The sequence below is a fragment of the Acipenser ruthenus genome, chromosome 4 (genome assembly GCF_902713425.1).
Source record: "Acipenser ruthenus chromosome 4, fAciRut3.2 maternal haplotype, whole genome shotgun sequence".
NCBI classification, from domain to species: Eukaryota; Metazoa; Chordata; class Actinopteri; order Acipenseriformes; family Acipenseridae; genus Acipenser; species Acipenser ruthenus.
In genome coordinates, this window is record NC_081192.1 from 14,435,718 (window position 1) to 14,461,687 (window position 25,970).

General features: G+C 39.3%; 1 protein-coding gene across 3 annotated transcripts in view; it reads right to left on the bottom strand.

Moving 5' to 3' along the window:
* The window catches only part of LOC117400530 (piezo-type mechanosensitive ion channel component 2-like), a 198,810-nt gene that overhangs the window by 53,971 nt on the left and 118,869 nt on the right, over window positions 1–25,970 (bottom strand). For 2 of the 3 annotated variants that reach the window (XM_059022048.1, XM_059022049.1), the window contains exons 6-15: window positions 23,933–24,182; window positions 22,884–23,097; window positions 7,878–8,046; window positions 4,947–5,078; window positions 3,095–3,233; window positions 2,820–2,980; window positions 1,330–1,566; window positions 856–967; window positions 569–753; window positions 186–334 (exon numbers count right to left, since the gene is read on the bottom strand). In XM_059022048.1, the coding sequence (XP_058878031.1) occupies window positions 186–334; window positions 569–753; window positions 856–967; window positions 1,330–1,566; window positions 2,820–2,980; window positions 3,095–3,233; window positions 4,947–5,078; window positions 7,878–8,046; window positions 22,884–23,097; window positions 23,933–24,182 (1,748 nt within the window). Of the gene's footprint in view, window positions 1–185; window positions 335–568; window positions 754–855; window positions 968–1,329; window positions 1,567–2,819; window positions 2,981–3,094; window positions 3,234–4,118; window positions 4,158–4,946; window positions 5,079–7,877; window positions 8,047–22,883; window positions 23,098–23,932; window positions 24,183–25,970 lie in introns of all 3 variants that reach the window. The other variant, XM_059022047.1, reaches the window with a different exon arrangement.

Consider the following 25,970-nt stretch of genomic DNA (forward strand, 5'->3'; position numbering starts at 1 on the left):
CTAGCCCTATGTTTTTTCACTCTAGACGAGTCCAGCACTCACATAAAAATGCTTTTGGTGTAACAGAAACATGTAATCCATGTGCTTCATCCATAACTCACAATCAATGCACAATCAATCACACGACAACCAGTAGTGGTTCTGTGCTTTGACAAGAAAAGCTAAAACTCCAGTTTACTACTCACTTTTCTTCATCCATCCCCGTCATGTTCGACCACACACTTGGGGAGGACTTAAACTGATATGTGTAGACAAGGATAAGGACGAACATGGTGTAAACGACAACAGACATCCAAAAATATTTTAAAATTCTTCTCCACCAGTCATAGTGTACCTGAGAGTAAGAGGATTGAAGAAATAGAAATAGAAACAGGGAGAAACTTTAGTTCAAGGGCACCCTAAAATGTCAGATTATATATATCTTTTTTTAGATTTATCAGAGGTTTTTCAAGCAGGAGGTGACAAACAAGGTACTGTAAAGTTTTGGGTGCGTCAGTTAGTAGGCAAGGTAGCAAGATAAACAGGGTAGAGCCAAAATTTAAAGAAAAATATGGTATACAATATTTACCTGATACAGCGCTACACAAAATAGGAATAGCATCATGTAGATAATTTTATACATGACTATTTTTCCTTCAAAGCTGACAAAGAAGAACATGCCTCCGCAGACATAGATCCAGTACTTGACAAACATTGCTTTAAGCAGGTTACCCAGAACGTGCATGATTTCTTTCTCTTCCTCCTCCTCCTCCTCTATAAAAAAAGAAGAATTTGCTAATGTAACATATTGTTTTTAGGGACTATTCTAGCTGCCATTGCCATGTGAATTTTGTACAATAGGTTTACCAAGCTTACCTTTTTCCACTCTGATGTCAGACAGAGCATCATTCCCTGCATCTTCTAACTTCTCCTTTCTCTCCATCAAATGTTGCCGGAGCAGCAACCAGAATGTTAAAGCACAAAGAATCTAACAGAATAGGAGCAACAGTTTGATTCTTCATTCATATTTTTTCAGTTTCAGCTGTGATATATTTTTAATATATTTATACACCAGGAAATGATGTGCCATACTATATATGAATTAATATACATTAGGACTGATTTTCCCCAAGAACGACTTTAGTTAAACTGAATTTCATCCAACAAATTATGTGAGCAGGTACCAGAGTATATGCTTCAAATGATCCTACCCTTTATTCTGAATCATCACCTCTGTGTGCACCCCTATTCACAGACCTACTATATGTATTTGTAAGCTAATTTAAAAATCTAGAAATTAAACACAGAAATATTGCTGTGTTTAAATGATATTTTATCAGTGATGCATACTTTCGATCCCAGTTCTGCAAACGGTTCCTCTTTCTTCTCTAAAATTCCTGAAACATTCGGAATCTCGTCAACATCAATGCTCCAAATATACTGAAGACTCAACACCAGGTTTCCATAGAACACCATGAATGGAGAAGTAAGCATGGCATATTTCCGTCTGTTGCGGACCATCCAAAGTGTGCAAGACCAGATCAGCAGAACAAAGGTGAGCCAACTGTGATAGGTGATGCTCCATGCCTGAAAATAAAAGGGTGATATTCACACTCACAGAAAAAAAGAAAACATACTGCAGATTGCATGCACAGTATGTAAAAAACAAAATGTGTGTGAATACTTTACAATACTAAAAGGAATGAGGACACAACCTTACACAACTAATCAAATGTTTTTGTGCATGTAAGTTATTCGCTACATGAAGCCATTTTAACGGCCAGGTTGGGTTTACCTCACACAGCTGAATTTCTTACTGTTTCACCTCACATACTGTAAGGATTGCTCTCACAGTACAAGTACTGCTATGACTTATAACGACTCAGTAAGGTCTACTGTACTTGTTGATCTATGTCCTCTATGCATACAGGTACAGGTGAACCTAACACAACCCGTGATATAAAGAAGTTAAATACATTTTTTACAGCATCATCCAATATGATTTAGGTCTTTTCCTTTTAATGTTTGACAAGTTCTGAATAGGATTTCTATAAAACAAAAATGAAGCTGATGTCACATGATATTAGGAATGAAATTGTAAAAATGATCACTGTATTTCAATGTTACTACAAACTATGAAAGTGCAGTGCATGATTAATGAGGACCAAAAAAAACTAATAGTAACACGGGATTAGAAAAATAATAATAATAATGTAATGCAAAACAAAATCTGCACCATTTGGCAATGTTGTAGCTGATATAATCGAGAACAAAAAATCTGGTACTGTTTACTGTAATTAAAAGCAGTGATCATGTTTGCTAAAATTATGCCGGTGTACAGTACTGTATGCCTTGGAGTAAAATGATCACAATCTTATTTGTGTTGTAACCATCTGCCTGTTGTCTAGTTGAGTTTCGTCTCCAAGTTCTACTTTAGAATCTATGATTGATTGTTTGAAGTTATAGATAATGGTATTTGACTTTCCTGGGGTCATTTAATTAAAATGTGCTCATATTCTGGATCTCCTGGTAAAAGCATGGTGTGCAGGGTGAGTCATACAGTCAGGGGAGCGCAAGATCACATCCTATATGTTCAAATGTGGCAGTCTTTGCACTACAGTGGATCCCACTGTCCATGTGCCGGTGAGCTCAAGCATACACCTGCAGTGGGATCAGGGGATGCCCACTGACCTTCAGTTCTCTTGAACTGTGTGGGGATTTACTACAGTGTGGGGACGTAAGTGGACATTCTAAATTGGGGAAGAAAATTGGGGGTAAAATAATTGGGCTCTGAATAAATAAAATAAAAATAAAAACTGCTCATATTTAGGACTACACACCATCATTGCTATCAGAGCGCAGATGTAGCTTTGCTTCATAATAAATCTGAATACGGTAACCACAGCGTGGACTTTGGGGTTTTCTTCTTCTTCTGATGGTTCTTCCTCTTCTTTATTAACTTCATCTTCCTCGTAATCATAATCACTGCCTTCTTTTTTCTCTGCAGGGGATCAGGACAAAGAAACAGAGACATAAACCAATGTATTGGAAGTGTGATATGTAAAGCACCATGTACTTTCTAACAGCTAGTGAATCCAGTGAGGCTGTAACTCACCTGATGTGTCATCTGCTCTGTCGACCTTGTACTGGGGCGTGGAGTACACATCTAGTTTGGCTGGGCCGTTCTCAATGGCTAAGGTTGAGTTCATGTTGTGGTAATCAACAGGGGTTCCATTCACTTTAACCAACAGTATCTGTAGTACAATTTGACACATTACAATGCTTGTTATGTACCTATTAGACAAGTAAGATTTGTAAGTACTGGTAATAGTTTCCAATTTTAACATCACCACCGAAATGTTACCACAAATGGTATGGAGGCAGAACGGGTCACAGGCAGTGATGTGCAACACACTGCTGTTACGAATTCTGATCTCTTTTGGTGAGGTGAGGTTAAAAGCTCTATCACCACACCTGCAGAGAAGCCTCTCCATTTCCATAGTAGTTAAGACGCTTGTTTGCTGTGTGCATGGTAGCAGGTTTGCCCCCAGCCTCCGCCCAGTTACATAGGCTTAGTATTCTGCTGTAATGCACCATTTATCCAGTTGGAGAACTCAATCGTTAGTGATTTAAGAAAGAGGAGGGCTGACAACAGTGGAGTCTGGCAGCACCTCTCTTTATTCCAGACTTGGAGCGGTTTGTCCAAAGGTTTAGAATAATCTTAGCATTAGAACATTATAAAGCTTTGGACAAACTGTTAAAAGTCTGGACTAGAAGAAGGCGGCTTGAGAAAGTCGATTGTTGTTTTGCTGTTTTTCTTTTCACTTTCTAGACTTTATTTTCACTTGCACTCTGGTTAAGCCTATCTGCCCTGCCTCAACACTGTAACCTTTATGGAACTATTTCGTTTTTTCCCCCTATTCACTCCCTTTGTAACAAATAATATGAAGTCACTTCAATATAGCTTCCAGCAAAGCAAATGCTGTAAAAGGCTCTGGTAGGTTAAAAGTGAACACAACTCTTGTTTATTATACCATTAAAGAGTTGAAGCTAATTTTTCATGCATGAAACATATTGAAGTCCAGATATCTCACCATTCATTTTGAGAAAGATAAAAAAAGAAAATGTTTTATACTAACATCAGAAGTGTTGTAATCATCCTGGGTCATAGACAGAAGCTGCAAAAGAGCAAACAATGCAATACGAGTTATTGGTGAACACGCAAAGCCCAGAGCATTAGTATTTTTATTATCCTTTCTAAGCAGAAACAATACAGGTAAGCACTCTTTTGTAAATAGTATCCATTATCTGATGGGACTGCAGGACTAAAAGCATATAAATCTACTGAGCAAACTAGATTAAAAAGGCTTAAATGTAAAGTTATGGGTGCACCACATCTGCAGCAACAGGTCTAGTAATGCAAGGAAATTGTGCTTCTTTATGTGTGGCTTTTTGTGTAAGTTTTAAGGTTTACCACTGTATTTTTACATGGAATTGTTGCTGTTTGACCATGCTTTTTCCATGGTTATACTTTGTATTAACTTTGCCATGACTGTTAATATGCTTTACCATATTCTTCATAATGCGTACCCATGCTTTACCATGCTTTCACTGTGTGTTATTACACTTCGCTACGCTTTTACTATGGTAAGCTTTTAGAAGGGATTTTAAAGGGAACTATATGATAATGAGATAATGTGGCTTTGGATACTATTCAAACAGGTCAATTTTAGCAAAGCAGTAAAGCAGGCAAACTGTTCTTGTTTATTAGCAAGAAAAGGGCCATCATAAGCGCAAGCTGCCCTTTTCCATGGTATCAATCAAAAAGAGACTTCAGACCAGAACCAAAGCAGTACAGTATAGCAGTGGTTGTGATGAAAAGTGCTGTCTCGCTATATAACCCACATAATTTCCCTATTGTTTATCAAATGTTGTCTAAACTTAAAGCAGCACCGTTCATTCCCTACTTTTCTCTCCTCGGTTGCATAGCGTACTGCTTGCCACATTCTTCGTCTCTTTTCTACTGTCACCACAATCTGATTGTCGGCTTGATTTTTCTCTTCTTCCAGTTCCGGATTCTCTTCTTCATCAATGTCCATCTTAAATAAATAAAAAAAACAAACACTGTTTCTGAGATACAAGACTTGGCAGCCATGGCAGCTTTGCAACAAAAATGTCAGGAAAGGGTTCATTTATCTTGTACGACACTTGTGATTGAACTTGCCCTAGACAATTACAGAATATACTTGCGCACCGAGTATGAAGCCAATATATCGGAACGTTAGGCCTTTAACATCCAGAAACCAAAAATCACATGACCCCAACATGACGGCCATCATATGTGACAGGTCAAAGTGAAAGGTACTGTTAGATTTTGCCCGCAGGATTTCCAAAACACTTAAAATTTGAAGTTGTCAGATTAAGTGGTTTCTGAGATATAACAGTAATATGTGAGGTGATGTTTCAAAACATTACATATTAGGGGTATATCAATATATTGAGTATTGATGAATCACAATACTTTCTTTTACTATACTTCCTTTTCTCTCTAAAACTCTAGAGCGAGCTTTCTTTTCAAACCATTCTCTGTTCGACCCCCTCCAATCTATACTCTCTGTCTGTGCTGCCTCCCTCTCCTCTGTCCTAATTCTCCTCGACCTCTCTGCTGCCTTTGACACAGTCGATTATTCTATTCTTCAGTCCTCCCTCACTGACCTGGGACTCTCCGGCTCTGCTCTTGCCTGGCTCTCCTCCTACCTCTCTGATCACATGTACTGGGTGTCCTGGCGTGGTTCACCCTCTGACCCTTGCTCTCTTTCAACACATATCCCCCAAGGCTCAGTCCTGGGACCCCTCTTGTTTTCTCTCTACACCTGCTCCCTGGGTCCCTTCATCTCCTCCCATGGTTTCTCGTATCATTTATATGCTGATGATGCCCAGATTTTCCTCTCCTTCCCCCCTCCTACCGTATCTCTACCTGTCTCTTGGCCATCTCCTCCTGGATGCACTCGCATCATCTCAAACTCAACCTCTCCAAATCAGACCTCCTTTTCTTCCCCCACCGTTGATCTCTCTACCTCTATTTCCTCTTGAATCTAGCAACCTCTCTCCCTCCTCATCCACCAAAAACATCGGTGTCACCCTTGACCCCTTCCCCTCCTACTCTCAGTACATCTCTACTCTGGCAGGCTCCTGTCGCTTCCTCCTCAGCAGCATATCCAGAATTCGCTCCTTCCTTACTAACTACTCCACGCAGCTCCTGCACTAATGCAAATAAAGAAACGATAATATTGTATTCCTGATTGATCGCCTTGCTATAGCAATATAAAGCATATTTATTATATAGATGTAACTTTCAAAAATGTATTTTACAGCAAGGTAAATTGATACTGTAGGTTAGTTTGAGGGGGACTAAGTCGGCTCTGAGAAACCCAAAGGAACAATAATCCAGCCGCTTATTCACCAGTCACAAACACGCATTGCAAGCGAGTGGATTCAACCGTACTTACTTTAAAAAAAATAAAAATTATGAAAACCCAGACTTATTGGTCATGTGTTTCTGGCAGTTCCCAGGAAGGCTACAATTCCCTGTCCCGGCGTTTCTATGATCCGTTCTCTAGCTACAGCATGCTATATTCACAACTGAGACGCCAGAAACCAACGAAGTACAAGAAGCTTGATAACACAGGAACTCAAGCTGTGCAGCAAAACTGTTGTGATATTCTTTACGCATCAAATTTAGATATCATACGTAATTCACATTTTTATCAATGCGTGAAACACCTGGTACGCAGCTTATCTGAAGCGCTGATTGTATCATAATAGAGGAATGTATCGTTTGTATCGTAACACAAGACCAAAAGCACAACATACTGTAGCCCATTGTAGTCTACCAAATGGTTCTTGAATGAAAAGTAAGTGAGTTTTACAGTTGGTATGAGTACATACTCACCCTACCCCATTTACTTTTTGTCTTGTAAATAAATGATCCATCATTAAATGACCATTTTATTTTATTATTCATCATAGACGTAGCCTAGCAGGACCATCACATGTATTGTACAATCGTATTGCGACTTGTAAATCTTGATAGGTATCGTATCATGATATTAACATAGGGCTACACCCCTATTACATATATAAGATATATTACACTATATTGTATCTCATGAGGTGTATAAAACTAAATACAGTACCTGAACAAAAAGTTACATTTAACTTGAACCAGGATAAAAGCATGTATTTATGGTACGTGTAAAACTGTGAATATTTGTTTTTTCCAAAAAAATAAATATATATATATACCGTATATATATATATATATATATATATATATATATATATATATATATATATATATATATATATATATATATATATTGTAGCATGCACGGGGGAAGGCAGCAGTAGGGCTGGTAGATGACGTAATCACACACAAAGACATAAGCCCGATATATGTTCCTTGCAAAAGCCGGCTCTTTTGTACAGCGGTAACGGCGCTATGCTTTAGTGCGAGAGGTCCCGAAATCATACCCGCCCTCCGCCTGTGTGTGGATTGCCTCGCCCTGTGTGATGCGCCTGCCTGCATTGACCAAGATCGCTACTATATATATATATGTGTGTGTGTGTGTGTGTGTGTGTGTGTGTTTCAGTGAAGCATTGCTCAAAGGGGGGGGGGGGGGGTGGATTTACATCAGTCCAAGAGCAATCAATAGCAGATATCAACGGCACACTTAAAAAGCATTAATCGATTGAGACATAAAGTTAAGAACTGGAACCTAGTACTCCACAAAAATGACATACGTGGCATATATGTTTATTTAATAACCCTGTAAATGAACATTATGGTGTTAAGACAACAGAATGTGAAATACAGTAAGCAGTGATTGTCAAGTTACCGGTTCAATTGGCTCTTGAAGCCACAGTCGAATGAGGGTGGCGAGAGTGTAGTACAGCACCAAAAGCATGACAGGATTTATATAGTGAAACCACAGCAAATTTGGGTGAGATATTATCATCCATGTAGTTGAGCAGTTGGTTTGAATTACAGGTGTCACACCAAACAATCTGTCCAGAAAAAACAAAGAAAAAAAAAAACATTATTTACCCATGACAGCACAACTGATTTCATTTTTAGTGTTCCCAGGCTCCTAGAGTTAATCTGATCTGGGCTTCAGACCCAGAATGGCTAAAAGAGTGCTAGCTCTTAACACAAGACCTCTTTGTCACATACTGTACTTATGCAGTTAATATATCGGTAGTTATGAGTAATGCCCTGGAAGAAGCTTGTTACTGACGCTTCCATCCAAGCTTCTCTGGATTGAATCATCGGCCCAAATATCGATTAGAGCAAATGTTTCTTCATACCTGCTGCAATCTGGCTCATGGTGTGTCTCAAGCAACAAATATATGGCTAAACAGAATAATCTATCTAGTTATTTTTAAAATGTGAGAAATTTTTGGAGAATTCCTGTGTGTCATATACATCTTTTGTGTTTTATACAATGCATTAACTATAACTGTGTTGAAGTATTCCATATTATCTGTTATATACAAGGTGCAAAGTATACTATTCTATTGTATTTACCGTAGTATATGTTGGTACTTAAAGCTTATCAGTCATTCAAATGGAATAAAGGCTCTGACTTCAGCAGGATTATATGCTTTCAACCTTTCCCTTGTTTTAACATGTGGTCAGGCAGCAACCCAGACAGCAACATTACATGCCATTTACACTATTAGATTATTGTTATGTGAAAATATGATGGGATTTTGATATCCAGATTTATCATGAAGCTTTCATAAAAAAGGAAGTGCTGGCAAATCAGATTGAATACCATTAAAATAATAATGTGGTTTACCAGACACCTGCGTGTTAAATTGAGCATTTACTGCAATGCGATTTGACTCAAAGTGTCTTTAATGCCATCAAGAGGCCCTTCCGCAAACAGAAACGTTAAACCCATCATCATAATGCTGGTGAGCTGCACATCTGGATCTGTTGCACTGAACCTTAAAACAGTGCATTAGCAAATTGACATGCAGTTCCCAATGGTCTCAGCAGGATTTAAAAAAAAGAAAGTTGTAGGAATTATCCAGGCTTAACTGTAATAGGTACAACCGTCTGCCTAATAGCGGGCATTACTGACCGACCTGGGGTTTTGAATAACACCAAAGAAAACCATAATAGGCTTGAAAATCCATAATGTTTAAATACTGTTGTTTTGCAATTATAAGCATTCATTCAAAGGCATTTGCTGCAAGGTGCTCCGTCACCATAAGTGTACACTCCATTAGCAAATATAATTCAAAAACACCAGCCTGAATGACAAACGATTAGTTCTAATTTGACAAATTATTATTCTGTCATGGGCATCCTGTGGAGAAGTTTTATTTATTTATTTAGTTAGTTATTTTTATTTTTTTTTTGTGCTATGGATTTGACTGATCTTTTGTGGCAGTATAATTTATTCTCAAAACAAAATATTCTTCTGACACGGATTCATTGCAATCACAGATTATGACGCTCAGCAGTAAATTGTTGTATGAGGATCTTGCATTTAATTTCACACAACGGTACTTAAATTGCTGCAACATCTCCTGTGAGGTTTATATTTAAAAACAATATTAGCAAAAAACACCACAAGTTACAAATCTATCATGTCGCAACAGATATCTGAGGGGGGGGGGGGGGGGGGAGCAAGGAATCTGCAGTTGTGCAATCCGAGCTCATTCCTAAAATGGAGAGAGGAAGTCGGATACAATATATCTACGGGTATTGATTGTACAGTACAGTACAAAAGGGAATATCTTGGTTTTTACTTGTCTTGCTCGGAATACAGCTGACTTGAGTATGTGATTAACCAGGCTTTATTCAGCCAATTACACATAAAAAATTAATTAGGTATTGTGGTGGAGAATGCATTAAGTGATTTACAGTCACTGGGTAATGTCCTTCAGTACACGCTTATTGATTTAAACTCCTCAGGAGGTACTTGTTCTGAGCTGAGGATAATACTGAGGCTGACTATAACCTGGCATCTGCTCTCAAAGGAATAATTATAATTACTCTTTATTTCTACAGTTTGTCCACTCAGTGCCAACTTCACATCGACATGTGGAAATTTAATTAGTTATCATTTTTTAATGACTCCCAGCTGAACATATATATATATATATATATATATATATATATATATATATATATATAAATAAGCAATGGTCCGTGCTCTGGTGTAAAGATTCCGTGTTGTACACTTTCAGATGAGCAATATTTCAAACACACTTCATTACTGAAAATCTAAATGTTTCTAATCTGTGATTTATGGTGTAGATCAGTCAAAGAGGTTTTGGCGTGGTATTATACTGTACAGGGATATCACACAAGCTTCTGTTAGAACCTTAATGTTTCAGCATCTTCAAAGGCTCCCTTGTATCACAGAGAGATAACACTGCTGTCATCATGATCCATTCAGTGTTAAAGGTTTCCCATTACTGTATGTCCACCCACAGTATGTGCTTTACAGTGGGTTTAATAAGCTTTTGCACCACTCTTTTACTTTTACATTGAGTTTGTTTTACTGGACCAGATGTGTAATGCACTTCTACAAAAACAGTTAAGAGTGCAACTGTATACACAACTGTACAAACAATACTCTGGTTAGCTAGTAAGAATAATTGTTGGTATTTGATGAATGGATTTCTTTACAAATGTGATTTTAACAAAGGGCTTTTATTTCTTTAAAATCTAGAATTAAGGTGTTCACTAAAATGCCTCACCGGCATACCCTCATCTGCAAAGGCAACAAAGGCAGCTAGGGTAGTGTATTTGTTTTCGTATCAGGTTTTGTAGTAAAGCACAGGCATGCTTCTTAACTACATAAGAATATAAAGCACAAGTAAAAGCTCAACCACAGCTTGTCCATAAACTCCATTTCTTCAATTTTCCTCTATTTTCTGCTGAATTGCAAAATCTGCACCAAAAATTGGGAAAATGTACTCAAATAGCTAATTAAGTTATTTTAAAAAAATGTCAACTTAAAATTCCAGTGTTGCCAACTCTGTCATCTCTAAGTAATGGCACAGCTGAAGACCTAATCCTACCAGTAGGAATGAATTCCATGTGTCACTGCCCAGCTTCATCATACTAATGATGGGCTTGGGCCATCTTCTATGACAAACGTCTACAACAATAGTTGTGTTGTTGAGATAAATTATAGAAAGGAGGCAAAACAATGTGTTTCAGAACTTCACTCCATACAGTAGAAATATTAATGAGAGAGCATCACCACTTTGCTCAATGTATGGGGAGGGGACCTATTCACACAAACACTGAAAATAACGGCCCAAAATATACGGCAACAACTTCAAGGTAGATTCAGAAACTTCAAAAAATGTAAATGGGCAGCAGTGTGGAGTAGTGGTTAGGGCTCTGGACTCTTGACCGGAGGGTTGTGGGTTCAATCCCCAGTGGGGGACACTGCTGTTGTACCCTTGAGCAAGGTACTTTACTAGATTGCTCCAGTAAAAACCCAACTGTATAAATGGGTAATTGTATGTAAAAATAATGCGATATCTGTATAATGTGAAATAATGTATAATGTGATATCTTGTAACAATTGTAAGTCGCCCTGGATAAGGGTGTCTGCTAAGAAATAAATAATAATAATAATAATAATAATCTACTTGAATTACACAAGTTAATGCAGGGGTAGTGTTCATTGTTAGGATCAACCGCAAAAACTACAATTCAGTAAATCTTTACACAAAAATGACTACCTCTCATATGTGTAAACCATTTAAGGTAATTTCCTGATCTTCCCTCAATCTAAGCAACAAAACATGGAAACGCAGGAGAGGTTCAGGGGTAATTCATACTAATTCTGATTCTGATCTAAATCATGCTAAGGGAAACAGAGTATTAGTTATTTAAATCGTGGTCCCTATTTTAACTTGTGAGTTTTTTGACACTTGATGACACTTAAGTTCATATGTAATCACTGTATTTGGTTTATCAACCCCCACCCCCATTTTGTTCCACAGAATAGCCCATTATCCAGCCCCCCACCCACATTCTGTTCCAAGGAATGGCCCATTATCCTGTCCACTGTGAAGTATACAAAGTAACTTCCACCGGGGGGAGCTCACTCTCCCTTTTTGGATGCCAGTGTAAATCATATATGTGTGTTCTTATGTTCCCACCTATTACACTATCCTGTCAATCCGCATTTTAGACAGCTAAGCTCAGCTTTACACTGTACCTAGCGATTCTCTTTATTCTGAATGCTAGGTAAAGTTGTCTTTAGGGCTCAACAAGCTCATTGTGAGGCCCCCGAAACTACTCCGGGCTATGGACATCTTTACAAACTCTTTTTTTTTGTCACACACAATGAATTTTGTTGATTTATTATTTCAATTGTGTCTAAAATGAATAATCATTGTTTAAACCTAACTTTGCCTAAAGAAAAAAAACAAAACAAAAAAAAAAAAACGTGTGTCATTTGATTTGAGGTTGTTTATCCACTAGGGTTTTTCCTGCACCTGGGAGATCTCTGAGCCATAATTTAGGGCAACAGACTATCTGCATCATTGTAATCAAGGGCAGGAAATGTAATAAAAAAAGTAGCACTTCAACAGAATCACTCAACAGCAGCTTAAAGGCCAGGTGTATGTCTGAAACAGCTGCTTTATAAAACCTCACATACAATGGCCTTACAACAGAAAACGCGGAGTGTTCAATTGTAACAAATAACAATTGCCAAATTACTATATTTTTAAAGATGGAAGAATAGCACACATATTTGGAATCATGTTTGAAGAACAAACAAAAAACAGATACAACCTCTAGTTAACCAGCAATAGGAAGCACCAGGATCCCAGGAGAGGGTGAAAAGGATATATGGTTTTGATATTGAAAGAAACCAAGTGAATGGCAGTGTTTAATTTGTGATGAATAAAATGAGGGAACCTTGTACAGATTCCCCCCTTTTAGCTGCAGAAAACATAATTCCTGACATTTGCAATGTTTTAGCTGTTTTCTGATCATAAATAAATACCCAGTGAACAAGTACCAAATGTGTTTGCATATTTTTTTTTACTCTTCATACTGTATCATTATTAAACAGTATAGTATGGTCTGTGATGGCTGGTAACCACTAGATAACTAGATAACGTTTATTTCACAGCTACTCTTTAGGTGGGGTTTGAACAGGGAGAATACAGTTATGTTTTTTTTATCTTACAAACTTTTGTGACAAACTTTCGTCCATTTCTTCATAATTATCATATATGCTTGTTTTTTTATGTCACACTAGAACTCACATCTTCATAGCTCCTTCCTTTAAGCCCTGGGATTAGTCTGGTTGCTCTGTTGGATTCTCTCCAAGGCCACAATGCCCTTTTGGTAAAGTAACCACAACTGTACACAGTATCCAAAGTGTGCTCCCCGGTGCATTATACAACCTTATCAAAACCTCCTTTGATTTGCACTCTACATTGTTGTGACTATACAACCAAGCATTATGTTTGCCTTCTTAATTGCTTCACTTTTAAACCATACTGAACCTACAGCCTATGTTACCAAGCCCACCGGACCATGGAGACGTGATAGTCTGGATAGTTTCATCCTGGGCTTGTTGGGTGCCTGACCAGTATGGGTTGCTATAACGCTGTGAGGCAAACTCTCCCCAGTCAATTTCCTTCCCTAAACTGCGGGATTGCACAAGCCAAGAGCAGCAACTCAGCATGACTAGGATTCGATACTAAGTGAGTTTCATCCAGGCTATGGGGTCCCCCGTGGCTCAGCGAATTGTTCCTTTTGCATTGATAAGTTAAGGATGAAGGCCAGTAGTCTATTGCATATTTGGACAACTGCCTATTCTTAATAATGTAAAATGCACTGAAGTATACTTTTCAATAGTGTGAGTATAAATAGACATAATGGTCCCACATTGGATATGATAAAGACAGGCCCCTGAAAAAGAAAGGCTGGTGAAATCAATGGGATCTTAGAAATTCAAGGACAGAAGTTTCCAGGGTCATTGTGTTTTGCTTTGTTTTTTCCTTAAATAAACCTCCATTGGCATTATAGTCCACCAATGTCTATTTCACATAAAGCAGAGACCTTGAACATGTTAACACCATAAAGCACGTCATTATTAAAATAAAAACATGCATATCACTTATTAGAATTTCACAATCAGTTGCTAAAACCAAAAGACTGCATGAGCAGTTGTATGCAACTGTCATAAAAAATAATTATGATGAGGATGACTCATATTGACAAAACAGTCACAGCTGCTCTAAGTGGGGTTTTAACAGGGAGGATACACATATAGGTTTTTTTTATGCTGAATTGTTGGGCTTGGCTGACGAGAATAATTGAACATTTTTTTCACATTTTACAAAATGTTAGGGTATTATCATAACCCTGGTTCCTGAAATAGAAATGTAACCATTGCCGTATGGGTATTTACCTCCTAAAGACCCAAAACATGAATAAGACCAGCGAGCCTGTGGCGCAGTCATTCCTCGCCCCCGAGGGCACAAGAGGACTGCGCTCACAGATCTCTGCGTAATTTTATTTCAAGCATGTTGCAATCATGGATGCAGTTACCTTGAAGGTTGGTTAAATTTATATTTCAGGGAACCAGGGTTATAATAATATGATAACTCAAGTACGAAATGTACCAAAGCCGTTGCAAGGGTAATATGCAGAACGACTTGAATGCTACAAGGCTATGTTGAATGCTATGTGCATTACCATCCGGAACCTCTATGCCTGTGTTGTAAGGGTCATCTGGGAAGCCACCCTTAATACTAGTTCCAAAGCAAGGATTTTGAGGATTTACGACTTTCAGTCTGACCAGTTCATAGGCAGTCCGGAATGGGTCTGCTATCCACTTGACCAGCAGACAAAAAATTGTTCGAACTGCCTCCGACTTTTCTTCCTGTCAACATACTATGCCAGGGCCCACACAGGGCAGAGCGTATGGAGCTGTCGCTCTCTGTTAGACTGGTAAGGAGTTGGATGGAAGGCCTCCTATTCCACAGACTGGTTGACATGAAATGCCAAGATCATCTTCAGCAAAAAGGCAGGATTGGTAATTAGCGTAACCTTTGTCCTGGCCTCTGTAAAAATGAAGCACGCTTTTGCAATAGAGAATGCCTGCATCTCACTCACCTGCTTTGCGGAGGTGATAGCAGACAGGAAAGCAGCTTTGAGCGATAAAAATTTCAGCTCGGATGAATGCATTATTATTATTATTATTATTTATTTCTTAGCAGACGCCCTTATCCAGGGCGACTTACAATTGTTACAAGATATCACATTATTGTTACATACAATTACCAATTTTACAGCTGGGTTTTTACTGGAGCAATCTAGGTAAAGTACCTTGCTTAAGGGTACAGCAGCAGTGTCCCCACTGGGGATTGAACCCACAACCCTCCGGTCAAGAGCCCAGAGCCCTAACCACTACTCCACACTGCTGCCCTATGCTCAATGGACTCAATGGAGCATCATTAGCCTCCAGTGAGGAACAATGTCTTTCATAGGTGGCCGAAGTCGCCGAGTCCATTTCAAAAATTGTCTCGCCAGGAAGTCAATTTTGGCATGGCAAGCCGAAATGTCTGCCAGATGGACCTTTAACATGGAGGGAGATTTCCCCTTGTCAAAAAGGTCCTGCAAAAATTGCAGTATAACTGCTATGGGACAAGTCTTGGGTTCGCATCCACAAGGCAGACACCACGTCTGAAAACACCCCACTTGTACCCATACTGGGAACACGTGGAGGTGCTCAGACTTTCTGCAGGGTGTCAATGACCCTATTTGAAAGCTCCAAATGCAGCTGTTCAGGGGCTATATCCAGAACTGCAGGCTTGATGGGTCGGTATGTCATAAGGTCCCCCGTGCCTGATTGAGCAGATTGCGACGCTTGGGAAGTCTCCATAGTTGGCCACTCAGGAGATGCATCAGGGTTGAAAACCAGTATCATGGGCCAATAAGGGGCTATACTAGGAGCACCTTGGCCTGGTCCTGCCTGATTTCCTCCAGAAACAGATGGAGCAGGGCGAGTGGTGGGAAAGCATATAACAGTTGCCTCAGCCACAGGTGTGCCAAGGCATCTACTGCCAGCGGGTCCCCATCTCCTATTATGGAGACCCAGAAGGGACAGTTGGTTCAGTCATTCCTGGGAGGCAAAGAGATCTAGCTCTGCTCTCCCGGACCTCTCCCAAATGAGGCTCACCACCTCGGGGTGAAGCCTCCACTCTGAGGACTTGGGGACTCTCCTTGATAGGAGAACTGCCGCCCAATTTGTCACCCCAGGCAGATGTACTGCCCACAGTGAAAGAAGGTTCTCATGTGCCCAGAAAAAAAGCTTGCGGGCACTAGTGTTTGATGTAAGTCACCACTGTTGTGTTGTCTGTACAGACAACCACATGTTTCTCTTCAACCTCATGCAAAAAATTGTGCAAGGCCAGGTAAACTGACTGCAGGTCTAAAACATTGACGTGGAGACCCTGCCAAAAGGGGTTCTACACACTTTGCGCACCCCTGCCATTCCACACAGCACCCCAGCCCAGGCTGGACGCGTCCGAGGTGACGTCCTTACTTCTGCTGATACTGCCCAGCACTATGCCGAGGCACAGCTGGGCCGGGTGTTTCCACCAAGAGAGTGCCTTTAGACATTGATAAGACACTATCAGTAGGCGGTTGTGGTTCAACACGGGCTGAAAACCCTGCTTTTGAACCAGGCCTGGTTCATGTGCAGGAGACCCAATAGAAGGGTCTGGGAAGCTGCTGTCATCAAGCCCAGAAGTTTCTGGAACGTCACCAGCATGAGCGCTCTGTTGAGCTGAAAGAGCTCCAAACAGGCAGCTATAATTTGCACTCTGTTGTCCGACAGAGTGGACAGCATGGCCCTCCAAGTCAAAGCACACCCCTAGAGGCTGTCTGAGAAGGCGTGAGCTGTCTCTTTGCATGAGTCATTGTAAGACCCAACCGTTGAAGGTGGCCGGTGACAAGTTCCCTGTGGGCACAAAAGAGCCAGTTGTCCAGATAAATGAGTACTCTGATGCCTTTGAGTCTCAATGGGGCCAAGATAGCTTCCATGCACTTTGAGAAGGCACAGGGAGCTAGGGAGAGGCCAAATGGCAAGACACAGAACTCGTACGCTGTTCACTGAAAGGCGAACTGCAGGTAGTTCCTGTGCGCTGGTTTTATAGGGATATGGAAATATGCGTCTGGCCCGATTGACTGCAACAGCTGTTGCATCGTCAACATTTTGAACCTCCTTCGGCTCAGATACAGGTTGACCTGTCTGAGGTGGAGGGGGTCTATCATGCGAATATCCTGTTTTTTTGCAGCAGAGCTACTACCTCCTGAGACACCACAGGAGTGTATTCCCGGTCCGTGACTGATGATGTAGCCACGCCTCGAAAGGGAGGGGGGGCCGTGCTTGAATTGCAGAGAATAGCCGGTCTTAAAGGTAGTAAGCACCCAGATGTCTGTTGTGCATTGATGCCAATACTCCAGATGGCTCCCTGAAAAAGGGCCCTGGGCCTGTGGCAGCAAAATCCTAGGGCTGCTGCCTGGCTTGTGGCTTTGTCTGCGGCGCTGAGCAGGAGTAAGGGACACAGAGCGCTCCATAGAGTGGTGTTATTTAGAAGAATAACCAGTACCGGTATGATGGTTTTTGCACAGCGTAAACCCGGGTCAGTACTGGTTCGGTAACTGTAGCATGGGGTCGGTACCATGTCGGAACAGGGACGGAACCAGGTCAGTTCGGTACCGGTTTGGTGACATTAACACCAGGTCGGTACGGGTACAGTCCGGGACAAAGTAAAGGGATGCCCACCTGTACAAGCCACTGACAAAACCACTCAGTCAGTATCACACACAAGACTGAGGGAAGCCTGCTTGTTAGAATGGTACTAACAGCCTTCGTAATGGTGATGCTAAAGCTGTCACCAAAACGGCAGCAAGATACTGTGGAAGAGATTGCAAGCAACCACAACTGAAGCAAGTATCTTGGTCCTGCGCAGTGCTGCTGAGCCCAGCAGCTGTCCTTGCTGCACGTCTGCTATAGCACCACGTTGCAGACAAGCCTGCGCATAGTCTCTGTAAAAAAAAACAAAGAAAACACATAAGAGAAAAAACTTTCTCAAGAAATATAGTAATTTTAACAATTATATAAATAATATAAAGTGTCTCATATTTTTAGCTAAAGCCAAAACGCAAAATAAATAACTCCAGTCGGAGCTATTGCAGCCTGGGGGGAATAGCACAGTCAGCCGACTTATTTAGCTGGATCACTGGGAGCGACTCTAGCCGCTGGCTTAACGCGGGGCACAAGGCTGCAGTGGGACGTAACAAGTAACAGGCTGTAGTGCACAAAATACGTGTAATTAGTAAATACTATTACAGCGATTATTTTAATGTCACATATAATTTGTGTAAAAACACAATAAATGCACACTATATAGCAGATAGAAGTAACAAGTACTTACCTGAACAAGGCTCTCCGGTCAGGTCAGTCTTGAAAGGAAAAATGGCGATGTGATCTGTGAGCGCAGTCCTCTTGTACCCTCAGGGATGGGGCATGACTGCATCACAGGCTCACTGAACAGCTTTGGTATATCTTATTCAGGTTTCAGGTCTTTATGAGGTAAAAACCCATATGGTAACGGCTACATTTAGTACTTGAAAGGGAACCTATTTATTGAAAAATACCCCACACAATAATTGATATATCAAGTACTGTATTAAGGAGCAGCTGTCTGTATTTCATAGAAAATAATTTGCCTCCCTGAATTGACATATATCACTTTTTTTTATTTGCTACTCATTTAAAAAAACAAAAATTAAGTGAATATCATTTTTTTTCAGATTGTATATACATATAACTCTAAATTCAGCAATTTTGAAATTTGATAGGGACTTAAAGGTTATGATTAGGTTTAACAGGTACAGGGTAAACTGATGATATAAGGCTAGGTTTAGGGTTATGCATAGATGATCCATGCGTGGATGTTGCTGGAGCATTTGTAGTGTAATTACTTGGCATCTCAGCTGACTGAATTGTATGGGCTGCAAGCGAACCACCAGCTACATGCTTACCATTCAAATAAAGAGCAAGCTCTGTATCACGAGGTAAGTACGTGTCTTATGCTGATGTCAGCACTAGCAGCTCAGCTGCTAGGAGGAGATCCATTACAGTGTCTATGAATCTACAGTGAGCAGTTTAGGCTGCTGTTTTTTGTGTTATGGTGTAAGCTATCTATCTATCTTTTTATTTATTTATTTATTTATTTTTTATAAATTTAGTCGCCGCCAATTTTTTACCCCGGTTTTCTCCCCAATTTAGTATGCCCAATTATTATCTGTTTCCTCGGCTCACCGCTCGCAACCCCCCCGCCGACTCGGGAAACGGCGGATGGAACACATCTCCTCCGAAACGTGCTCCTGCCAAGCTGTCATTTTTCGCACTGCAGATCCACAGCGATGCCACCAGACTTATAGTGCCAGAGGACAACACAGATCTGGCGGCTCCACTTATTATTATTATTATTTATTTCTTAGCAGACGCCCTTATCCAGGGCGACTTACAATCGTAAGCAAAAACATTTCAAGCGTTACAATACAAGTAATACAATAAGAGCAAGAACTATAGGCGCCCTATCGGCCACAGGGGTCGCTAATGCGCGGTGAGCCGTGGATTCCCCTGCCGACCTAAGCCCTCCCGACCCGCCAATTGTGCGCCGCCCCCTAGGAACTCCCGGTCTCAGCCTGGATTCGAACTTGCGATCTCCACGCTATAGAGCACATCCTGCACTCCGCGTGGAGCGCCTTTACTGGATGCGCCACTCGGGAGCCAGCTATCTATCTTTGATAGAAAAAGGGAAAGTGTTGATACTGTACACCTCTTGCTAGGGGAACTGTGGTTCAGTGTACTGTACCATTTCAATACATGAACTCTGCATTGGCCTGTGGAAAAGTTACCTACAGATACACCTTGCTTAGAAGGGTGACTTGCTTCTGTGAACCCATACACAGTACAACAGTCTACACTACGCACCACACTGTATGAAGATATGTTCCTGAAAAATGAACACCTAAAACAAACATCATCATTTGTATAACTTCATTCTACGCTAATTTTCTCAATAGCGTTATTACTGTTTTACTCTTAACCAAAAGCAAAGTAGTATGTAAAAGTTCTCCTCTCTGCAGGGAAGTTAAGATTTGCCAAAGTGTTAAGTTTCACATTTCTTTCAGTCTTCATTGATTATTTGTTTTTCTGATTAGCCTCACATACAGCTTGTCTCATCTGTCACCACACTATAAACCCATGACTTGAGAGGCCTGTCTTCCATAAATATTTCTATAGCTTTTTTTTGGAGATTTTTTCTTTAGAGCTTGAAACAAACACACTTAAACTGTTCTTAAAATCTTAACTTGTTCATAATTTAACTGTTCTTACCATTAACTGTGGTACAATTATTGGTCTACATTGGCAAAATAACCTGTACAAACAGTCTGTGCTATAAAAATATGTTTGTCTTTTTTAAGACTATACTGATTATATTACTTCAAACATATTTTCAAATAAAACACATTTCAAATATTGCAATTGTCAATAGCTATTTTTTTTTAAACTTGTGTATTGTAATTTACTTTTATACTGCAGTGTATTCCCATGTTTAGAGTGAAGACAGTTTTCAACCCAGTAGAGTTCTAGATAAAATAAAATACAATGCCATGCTTTGTGCATATGTCAAACATATTGTTATGTGTAGTTTTGAAAAAGCCGGGCAAAGCAAATGTTTTATGCAGCCTTTAATCTCAGACACATCATTTACTGGCAGGGGCCCCAAGAGAAGCACAGGTTGCTTGGAAAACATAACCCTTTCATCTTTCAACCTAATAACAGGGGACCTATTTCAACTCTAATAATCCAGCTTTAATAATCAACTCAAAACAAAGGTTGTCTAATTGGATAGTATAGATAAAGTGGATATCAGATTTTCTGACAACCATAATCCGAGAAACCCAACAACAAATATAACTAACCACCAAACTGGACAGTAGCTAAATACATACAAAAAAGTTTGAATTAAAATATAATTATAATGATATGGAAAAATATCAGCTATATGGCTATAATATGTTATGAAAAAGATTTGTGGTTAAAGCTGTACTATGCATCTCATATGCAGACCAATGGTTCCTGAATAGACAGAAGCTATTTTTCCAGATTAGTTTTAGCTTAAGTAGGATTTCATTTGTATTTTATTAATGCATATCTTGCATCCCTACAGTGTGGTAGATTTGCGAGATATTATACTGCATGATTAAGATTTATTTTGCACGTGCTTCCTAATAATGCCTGAGGAGAATCCATAACAACTCCAGGAGGCACACCACCCCTCATACTGTATCTGACCTTCCTCAGAACTTGTGCCTTGTTGTTGGGTGATGGGAATTGGATCACATATGTACTGTGTTTTTTGCTCTATCCAGCTAGTATCCAGCAACTAGACCTCACTGTAGACACAAATCAACGCACAAATATTACCTTGACCAGCTCAACCCTTTATGGCCATTGCTGGAATTTATGTAGTAGAAATTCATTAAATCCAGTGTCGCTAAATGGAAATCACACAATTGATTGGTTTTCATGACTGAAGGAATCTTATTTTAATTAACAGTATCTATAAGAAGAAAAATATTTTTGTTTTGTTTATTGTATTGATATTTTAGTATTTTTTTGCAATTTGCCATGACTATACAATTTTTTACAATGCTTTGCCATGTTTTTTTATCATGTTTTATTGAAGTAATAATATTTAAGAGTTACGATTTAATAAGATTTAGTGCATTTTATGTTAGTGTTACATTTTGCATCAAGGTTTATTACATATTGCATTCCATATTTGTGATGGAGTCATACTGAAATAAACATTCTCAATCTAGTTTATTTTAGTATTACTACATATTGTGTCATTAAAAGTTTTATAGTTGAATGTAAAATATTTGAAGATATATCAGCTCAGTTTATTGGAATGTCAGATAATCAGATAATTACTGATACAAAACCTTTCCAAAGTGCTATGATGGGTAAATGTGAGAAAAGTGGCTTTAAACTTGAAATGGTGCCAAGATTATTTGTTATAAAGGAGTATTTGTTATTCTTAGTAACTGATATTCATAGTTTTTTAAACAGTATTTTTGATAACCAAGCCATTGTAGGGACTTGAGATCCAGCCTTTCAATAAACTATTAATACTGAACAGTAATCATGTGTTTAAAGATTTGTGTTCCTCAGTCCCAGACCTAGAAATGCAATTCACTGCCAAAAATATATATATTAGTTCTGGCTAGACAATATTTTGTTAGCCACAGGCTTCTGGCCTGCTAAGAATATTGATCCCTGAAGAAACAGTAAACCTGTTTTCAAATTCCTAAACCACTGCAGCACAAAAACCCTTCATACAAGCTTAAACAATAAACAAAGTGCACTTACGAAAAGCATTTTTAAGTTGTTAAAAGTTTAACACTAGGGGTGTACTGACATTCATACTCATAATCATAATTGCCTTTAAGTATTTATTGACAGGCATTAAATAAATACATTCATTAATGTGTTGATTTCAAAACATGAAAAGCTATCCTTCCCTCACCTTTACAATTGAGTAACATTTAATTAACTTCCAAGCAATTACATTCTGCATTGTGTATTTTAAAAGCTGACTTGAAGCACATGAATATTAAAAGAAATGACAAGTAAGAGCACGAGTATCAGCACACCCCTATTTAACACTTATTCTATCCCTCTGGCCGTCTGGGTTTAATAGATTTTTGGTGAAGATTTAAAATAATAAATTTAATAAATGTTCCTTACCTTGCATAGAAGTCTCTTGGTGGAACAAACTCCTGAAAGAACTGAAACTGGTACAAATAAAGTCCAATCAAGTGCCCTGCACTGAATATGGCCATTAATACACACAGGCAGCTGAATATCAGCGGATCAAACGTTCGACAAAAGGACCACCAAGTACACAGCCCCAAAAATGTAAAGAAATATACAGCTGAGGTCAGAGACGGTAACATAATACCTGTAAAAAAGAAAGAAAAATAAATAGTTATTGAGATATTGTTTCATCTATCCCTTTAGAAGTATAATACCCATTAGAAAAGTTATGGAAGAACACAGAAACTGCATTTACGTTTGCTACTTGACAAGGAAAGATCAAAGGATATACACTGGCATAAAAAATGAAAAGGGTTACCTAAGTTTAGGTCAAATGGCTAAGACAATTACAGCAAATATACATATCTTTATTTCCTTTTCTAAGCAGCATTTATTTTCATGGCTGCAGCGTCAGTCCACAAATGATCTTCAATTGCTTTTTTTACTTTTTACAGAGCCAGTCTGTTTTACTTTCTTCAAATGCCTCTGTCAGCAGTGAAAGGGCATGGGGTTACCACAAGGAGAAAGGGAGAATTGTCTATATTTTATACAGTGTAAGTACTGCGCAAGAATGCTTGAGATTTAAAAAAAAATATATAGTATCTTTGAAAAACAGTGCTGTGAGTGTTTTTTACATCAAATACATTTCCATTAACAGATTATTTCATTTAATTTGGTTCAAGCGCTACTTTTCTGGTCTTTTTGAACAAACACAATTCAATATCAATTAAAAGGATTGAATCTCAATATGTTTATTACAATGCCTAGTGTAGTCTACATTCAAAGCATGTTGATAGTGTTATATCTAGTGCTAAATACGCACAGTAAATTAAGCAATTATACTGTAGAAGATGCAGTAGTGAATTTGTCTCAGCTACTTCCCAGGACTTCACTACAAATTCTTTTGTCTCAGTGAGAAAGATCACAGTTCAAACTTTGAAAGTAAAGAAATACGTAATATATCTTCGCCAGATACCAACCTGTCAAACCAAGTAATATTGTTACAACTACTTTTCCAGCGGTGGTTATAATATTGCCAATAACTTCTTTTAATTTTGATGCCACTCCTGCGATTCTGCGCAGTATTTTAAGTTTTGTGCTTTCTTCCTCCTCCTCCTCTTCCTCCTCCTCCTCCTCTTCTTCCACACCCTCCTCTTCCATTCCGCATTCATCTCCCGCTTCGAACTCCTCATCAAACATCACCTCGCCCTCGATCTCAAGCTTCTCATCCTGTCGGGGGGAGGGGAAAATATTGCACATTAAAATCCACTAAGGCACCTTCAACAGGATTTGAGTGTTATAGACACTATAACCTATTTCATATATATATATATATATATATATATATATATATATATATATATATATATATATATATATATATAATGCAACATTACCTTGAAGTCATGCGTAATCGTGATAAATACTGTACAATCTTTAATGCTAATGGGGTAGGCATTAAAAAAGTGCCTTCCATTTTAACTGCAATGTTACTTTGAACTACTGTACAACCACGCGTGTGTTCTACAAGGTTCTTTATCGGTTGCCTGCCTGCAAATGAATTATGTTCCTTATACATTAACTTTCAATTCTTAAACTCAGTGAACATGTTAAAACTTCAGTATCAAGCCATACAAATAAATAAAATAAGGAAATTCATTAATAAGTTATAAAACAGTTTGAGGGGCTCCCAAGTGGCGCATCCAGTAAAGGCGCTCCGCCTGGAGTGCAGGATGTGCCCTATAAAGTGGACGTCGCCGGTTCGAGTCCAGGCTATTCCACAGCCGACCATGGACGGGAGCTCCCAGGGGGCGGCGCACAATTGGCCGAGTGTCGCCCCGGGGGGGTGGGGGGGGTTGTAGCTCTTGGGTGGCTGTTTTTTTGAGTCTGCAGTGTGAAAAAAAGCAGTTGGCTGACGGCACACGCTTCGGAGGACAGCGTGTGTTCGTCTTCACCACTCCCGAGTTAGTGCAGGGGTGGTAGCGGTGAGCTGAGCCTAAAAATAATTGGCCATTCCAAATTGGGAGAAAATAATAAAAATAACTGGCAACGACTACATTTAAAAAAAATAAATAAATAAAAAATAAACAAAACAGTTTGTTTCATAATATAGGATCCTTTTTTTAGCGGTTGCCTCTGACGATGGTTCCAATCGGATTTGTAGCTGGACTGGGATGTTTACACTTCAGCCTGTGTAGTAGCTTCAAAACGTTCTTATTCTATACATATTATATATATATATATATATATATATATATATACACACACACAATAATCTGTTCTGTATCCGCCCATCGCATATCTGCCCATCACATACAGGTAGTGGACAAAAAAATGGAAACACCAATGTAAAGTCACTTAATAGGGCTTTGGGCCACTATGGTATCCTGCTCTGTGGAGTTCTCGGCAGACTGTTTTTGATGAAACTAGCTGCTCATGCCCCAGGTTGAAATTTGCAGTCAATTGATCTGCGGTTGCTCGCCTGTTTTGCCTTGCACTTCGAATTAATGCACGGATATCATGATCCTGGAGTTTGCGCTTCCGCCCACTGTTGCCCTTTGCTGATGATGTCTTTCCCTAGGAGTTCCATGCCGACATCACCTTAGACAGCGTTGCTCGTGAAACATCAGCAAGTTGAGCTGTCTTGGTCACTGAAGCTCCTGCCAAATGCGCCCCAACAATCACCCCTCTTTCAAAGTCACTGAGGTCTCCTCTTGCAGCCATGCTAGCCATAATTATAGGCAACCAGTCCTGTCCAGCATTTTTATACATGACCCTAAGCATGCTGGGGTGTTATCTGCTTAATTAACGCATGAGCCACAACTGTGTGGAAGCCCTTGCTTTCAATATACTTGGTGTCCCTCATTTACCCAGGTGTTTTCATTTTTTTGTCCACTACATGTACATATTTGATCATTCCAAAACTGTAGTTACCCTTTTTTTGTAAACTGGTTTTATTTATCTGCTGTGGGTATTATAAAACTGAAAAAAGGTAAAGGAAAACATTATAAAGAGTGA